This window comes from Oncorhynchus mykiss, chromosome 27, assembly GCF_057628025.1.
Source record: "Oncorhynchus mykiss isolate SJ-2025 chromosome 27, ASM5762802v1, whole genome shotgun sequence".
Taxonomy (NCBI): domain Eukaryota; kingdom Metazoa; phylum Chordata; class Actinopteri; order Salmoniformes; family Salmonidae; genus Oncorhynchus; species Oncorhynchus mykiss.
The window spans coordinates 37,653,943-37,659,919 of NC_143048.1; the positions used below are offsets into that span (position 1 = coordinate 37,653,943).

General features: G+C 43.2%; 1 protein-coding gene across 1 annotated transcript; it reads right to left on the bottom strand.

The window, feature by feature from the left end:
- Positions 1-275: 275 nt before the first annotated feature.
- LOC110507944 (paired mesoderm homeobox protein 2A) lies at positions 276-5,688 on the bottom strand. The gene is made up of 3 exons (XM_021588369.3): positions 4,773-5,688; positions 2,960-3,147; positions 276-2,665 (listed from the first exon to the last, which is right to left on the bottom strand). The coding sequence occupies exons 1-3, from the start codon at positions 4,993-4,995 to the stop codon at positions 2,180-2,182; spliced, it is 897 nt and encodes a 298-aa protein (XP_021444044.1). The 5' UTR covers positions 4,996-5,688; the 3' UTR covers positions 276-2,179.
- Positions 5,689-5,977: the final 289 nt, after the last annotated feature.

Here is a 5,977-nt window from a genome sequence, read left to right on the forward strand (position 1 = left end):
TCTGTCTCTCCTCCAGCTGACTATGAGGACTGGTTTCACCATCACTGACTTCTGAAGCTTCGGTTTTGACACTGGGATAGGGTATATTTTACACTTTCCCTCATTGGTGCTGAGAATAGCTGGCCACTGTGACTCCCTTTTCTGTGTGTGTGAGAGAGAGTGAGACCAAGGGAGAGATTATTTGAAAAGAAGAGGAAGAAATGTGAGTGCAGGAAAGAGTGATATGATCCCTTAGCATATCAAAGCCAAGGACACACAAAACCACATCTCGTTAGTTTGAGCAATGCTTTTAGATTTATTTGACAGAATATTACAGTAGTGCTATAACCCTTCACACAACCTCTATAACCCTTCACACAGTTGCTATAAGCCTTCCCTTTGCCCTTATGTAGACAAGATGGGCAGTGAGCTGAGACATGCTCTGTAATGAACCTCAAAGCAATGTGGAAAAAACACTAGACTAGGACTCATATTTATATTATTATTTACAAATCATGTTCAATTACAACATTTTGATATCTGTCTATTTCAAAAGACACTGCTTTTGGTCACGAAAACGTGTTTATTGTTATTCCATTATTTTCTCATCAATAAATAACTGTTCTCCAGTATAGCTGTCTTGAGTGCCGTCTCTTTAGTAACATAGGGAGAGAGAGGGAGACGGGGAGAGAGGGAGAGAGAGGGACACGGGGAGAGAGGGGGAGAGAGGGAGAGAGAGGGACACGGGGAGAGAGAGGGACACGGGGAGAGAGGGAGAGAGAGGGACACAGGGAGTAGTGTCACAGACCATTAGAGTGACGTGTTTTATGGAATAATAAAGGTCAACCACTGGTCCACTAGTGTTCAAGCTCAGGTCAGAGGAAGTACAACAATGCTGACCTGAATCCCAAAACATCTTAAACCTCTGCCCCCACCTTCCCCCAGTCAGCCAGCCAGCCAGTCAGCCAGTCAGCCAGTCAGCCAGCCAGCCAGCCAGCCAGTCAGCCAGCCAGCCAGCCAGCCAGTCAGTCAGGGAGGGAGCGTCGCTATGTGAAGGGTAAAGGAATACGTATATGTGAGATGTTTGAGCTGGTTGTCCAGGGAAACAGGGATTGGGGTGGCGGGGGGGTTGTCTGACAGTAGGAGTTGTGTCGGGGTACATTGGCGTTGGGTGTAGTGAGGATGTGAGTGGGGGACTGGTCTGGCCTTCAGGGGGATAATTGGATTTGTGGGTCCCCTCTCCAGTACAGAGGGATTTGGGGGTCCCCTCTCTCTGCCAGGGATATAAAGGAAGTTGTGCTTGCTGGTAACAGTTTGGGTTTTGTCCCCTGAGTCTCCCCAGGGAGACTGACTGTTTACCTTCACCCTGCCATGTTCACATACTAATCAGGGGGTACAGGGGCTAGGAGCTAGTGTTACTAATCAGGGGGTACAGGGGCTAGGAGCTAGTGTTACTAATCAGGGGGTACAGGGGCTAGGAGCTAGTGTTACTAATCAGGGGGTACAGGGGCTAGGAGCTAGTGTTACTAATCAGGGGGTACAGGGGCTAGGAGCTAGTGTTACTAAGTGCACCACAATGTCTGCTAAGGCCTTTCGTACTGTGTATAGTGTGTGTGTTGGGAAGTACGTGTAGCTTTGTTGGAGTGAGAACATACAGACAACTGACACACACACATACACACACATACATAAACACACACACACACACTCCCCATACGAGATGCATGTTACACACACTTCAACACAAACACTCACACATTCACAAACTACAACTGCCACATGGAGTGTTTGGGTGGTAATAAGGTAGTCCCGCTCCGGGGGGCAGTAGATAGAAGGGGAAGGACAATATAGATATACAGCAGTTATACTAGAGATCTCTGCTCCTTGTCTCTAGTACAGGTTAGTCTGTATAGATATACAGTAATTATACTAGAGATCTCTGCTCCTTGTCTCTAGTACAGGTTAGTCTGTATAGATATACAGTAATTATACTAGAGATCTCTGCTCCTTGTCTCTAGTACAGGTTAGTCTGTATAGATATACAGTAATTATACTAGAGATCTCTGCTCCTTGTCTCTAGTACAGGTTAGTCTGTATAGATATACAGTAATTATACTAGAGATCTCTGCTCCTTGTCTCTAGTACAGGTTAGTCTGTATAGATATACAGTAATTATACTAGAGATCTCTGCTCCTTGTCTCTAGTACAGGTTAGTCTTGAGAGCATTGGGTTTCCGGTGGAAGGAGGAGAGCACGCCAGCGAAAGGCCCTGTCATACTGTCTGCCGGCTGCCACGCCTTCAGCAGCTCTGGAGCCTGGGCTGCGGTTTGGGCCATTCCTGGGTGGGCGGGGCCTAGGCTGGGCCAGACAGGGGGTTTGAGCCCCTGCAGAACGGGGGAGCTGGAAGTGTTAGCGTAGCCACTGTTAGCAGGGGCGGGGCTGGGGCTGAGGCTGGCGGGGCTACCCATGTTCCCATTGGCTGAGCCGGGCAGCGAGGCGGTGCTGTCAGGGGTGGGACTGCAGGTGGACTCTTTTGATTCGTCGTCATCCGAGGAAGATCTGGGCTCGCCCTTTTTACCCCCGGTACAGCCATTGTTCCCTCCTGGGCCCCCGGTCCCGTTACCAGATTTAGAGTTGGCCGCACGCTCCACCTTACGGAACTTAGCCCTCCGGTTCTGGAACCACACCTGATGCAGACAGACGATATAGTTTAGTCTCATTGAAAATTATAAACATACAACCAGAGGAAAACGGCAAAAAAAAGAACTACACATAAAAATACATACTATCTCTAGAATAAAACTCACATGAAGGATGCATAGATTACAATTTGGTAGATTGCAATACTTTTGACAGTAATTGGTTGCATCTCTAAGAAAAATACATGATGGTGTAGACCCATACATTTATGATTTAAAAAAAATCTAATGTGAATTCATTCTATTGTGAATTCGTATTTTTCATCAGACCACTGGACTCACCTGTACTCGCGCCTCAGTAAGGTCGATCTTGAGTGCAAGCTCCTCGCGCGTGTAGATGTCGGGATAGTGGGTCTCTGCGAACACGCGCTCCAGCTCCTTCAGCTGTGAGCTCGTGAAGGTGGTCCTTATGCGCCGCTGTTTCCGCTTCTCGTTCAAACCAGAAGGGTCCGAGAAGAACTTATATGGAACTGCGGAGTCAACCAATCACAATAAAAACCAATTCATTATTTAAATTAAGTATGGTATCAGAACAAAATAGATATGTTGTAAATCCTAAACTCTGTATTTATTTTATTTTAGGCGTTTTTCGATAGACTATGTTTTGGAGTTGATTTTGTCTGATCTGGTAGGTTATAGGCTATAGCTTGACGATTTTTTCCCCGGGAGAATAAAAGTTTTTAATGTACTTGATCAATCCAACTAAGGGTATTTAACCTACAAGTAGGATAGATGAATATCGTGGTTCCCATATTGATATCATTTATTATTCTGAATTCGTTTTATTGATGTTTCTCTTTTGCTTTAGTCTATGGCAATGATAGGGAAATAAAATAATAAAAAAATATCTGATTATATTTATGCAGTTACCTAGTTGTAATTATACCATGAACTAACCTAAATAATTTGTCATTTGATCAAATTTGCCTAAGCTAAACATGGAATAACAGAATGTGATAGGCTATCAACAAGGGCATCACATAAAATGTTGTGATAGACTTACCACCAACCAGTTTCATTCAAATTGATTTTAAAAGTATTCAAATTAATAGTTTAATACTTTTCATTAGAGACAGATATTCTGGAATAAATCATTGTTTTTGTTTCCCAGAGAGAGAGCGAGCGAGAGCCTTCATGTGCGAGCGAGAGCCTTCATGTGCCTTCATTGGAGCTGCAATTAAAGCATTTAAAAAAAATATTAGCTCATCCAAAAAGTGTGTGGTAATTCGCTTGGTCTGGATATAAACTGTGAAATAATCACGTTTTAGGAGCAGCAGCAGGTGTACGCTTTTCGAATAAGATGGCATAGCCTGCACTATTCAACCATTTGTTGACAAAAAGGACGTTTTTATTAGTTGTAGGACTATTAGTAGTTGCAAAACAACTTTTTATGCTGTTAATTTACGTTTTGGTTTATTATAAATATTGAATTGTTATTATAAGACAGTAGTTGACATATTATTATTGTTACTAAGTAGGCTATTGTTTGTTTGTTTCGTTTTTTTTTTTTTTTGGACACTTGAAAACGAGATGGTGCATCTCAAGAGATTTCATCCTGCAAAATGTTTAATAAATCAATATATTTGCATGTTCAAACATAATGACATAAATCATAAAAATGGAAATGTATGGCAATGTAGCAAAAAACAAACATTTGAATTGCGCAGTCAAATCATGACAACATAACGAAATGTACAAATATACAATTATGGATAAAATACATTTAATTGAATAAACAAATTACACATGTTATTATTTGATAATACAGATATATTTGTCCTCTAACGAATTTTACACTGATGGAATTACCCCATGCCAACGAACATAAAATTAACAGGTATGAGAATATGAAACAGAATATCTATAATTTCGATTGATTTGGTTTTCAGTAATCAAATCAAATGTCTTACCTTCTTCGATTAGCCTAGTTGGCATAATCAAATTTTAAAAAATACATTTTACGCACGTATTTTAAATAAAAACCAGACGCTTTAAGTATAGTCAACATCCCCAGACATTTGCAGCTGGAGATGAAACACTGTAGTGTTTCATCTGCATGCCTGATTTCCCGCCCATGCCCTCTGCGTGCTCTTACCTGTGGAATAGGGTGTGGGCTGGTGCTCGCGCAGGGACCCCAGTGTGCAGTTCGCGGTGCTGAGGGGCGCGCAGCCCGGGTTGGCACCGAACCCGGTCCGGATCGGGTTGTACTGGAACGAGCTGGCCTGGCTGCAGGAGCTGAAGTCCGCGTAGGCCGATGCCTCCATGGCCGCCATGCACGAGTCATATGAGTTCAGGTAGGAGTAATCCATTTTATACATGGAGACGCGAGAACGACAACTCTGGGAGAGCGCTTGATGAAATGTACTTCTCAGGATTCGAGAGGAATTAAAACGTTGAAGCTGGAAAAACACCACAGAATGAGTAACAGTTTTTCTAATTTCTCCAAGGACCAGGTTAAGATCCCCGAGTTAGCAGCCCCTCTCTCCAATTTGGTTTTCTTGTTTTCAGTCAAAGCAGGGTGTTCTTTGACTATATATTTATTTCTTCATGTGGTTCTCTCTTCCTTGACAGCAATATTCCTGAAATATCTTTCTTTCTTTTCTCTCTCAGTATCAGTAGCTTCCTCTTCCATCCACATCAGCTTCTCTCTCGATCCCTGCCTGACCACCTCGCTTTGCGCTCCGTATGACAGCGCACCGGCCAGCTCGCGCAGTGTTTATAATAAACTTGGCAGTCCGCGAGACAATAGCGAGGCGGTGGTCTCTTTCCATGACAATGTCTCGAGAGTCTATTGGGGGGCATCGCGCACGGCCAGCCCCCTCCCACTACTCATGCATTACTAATGCGCGCGAAGTTAACCCCCTCAGCCAGACGTCTTTATGCAAGAAAAACTCCTGATATGATTCTGATTTCTGGAATTAAATATTTTATTTGATGTTGTTCGAGATGTCGCCTTTCTCTCAGTGTAAGAGTGATAGCCTATGTATGGGGCTTGTGTGTCATCTCAGAATGTCTGACTATAGAACCAAACTAAACGCGTTTCAATCTGTGGCTCCCATGGAAAGATTTCATAAACGCATTGACTCCCCATAAATTGGTTTAAAGTTATTGTTCAGTGGCATCCAACGTGATATGAAACACACTGGTTGGTACGCGCCTCTTGGGTCATAAGCGTATAATGCCAACCGTGGTTATAGCACAATGTCAGCATCTCCTCACAATCCGGGCTGAAATGGAAGTGAGCACTAAATCGATTAAACTTTATTAAATACATTAATTATCAGATGCATACATAACCTC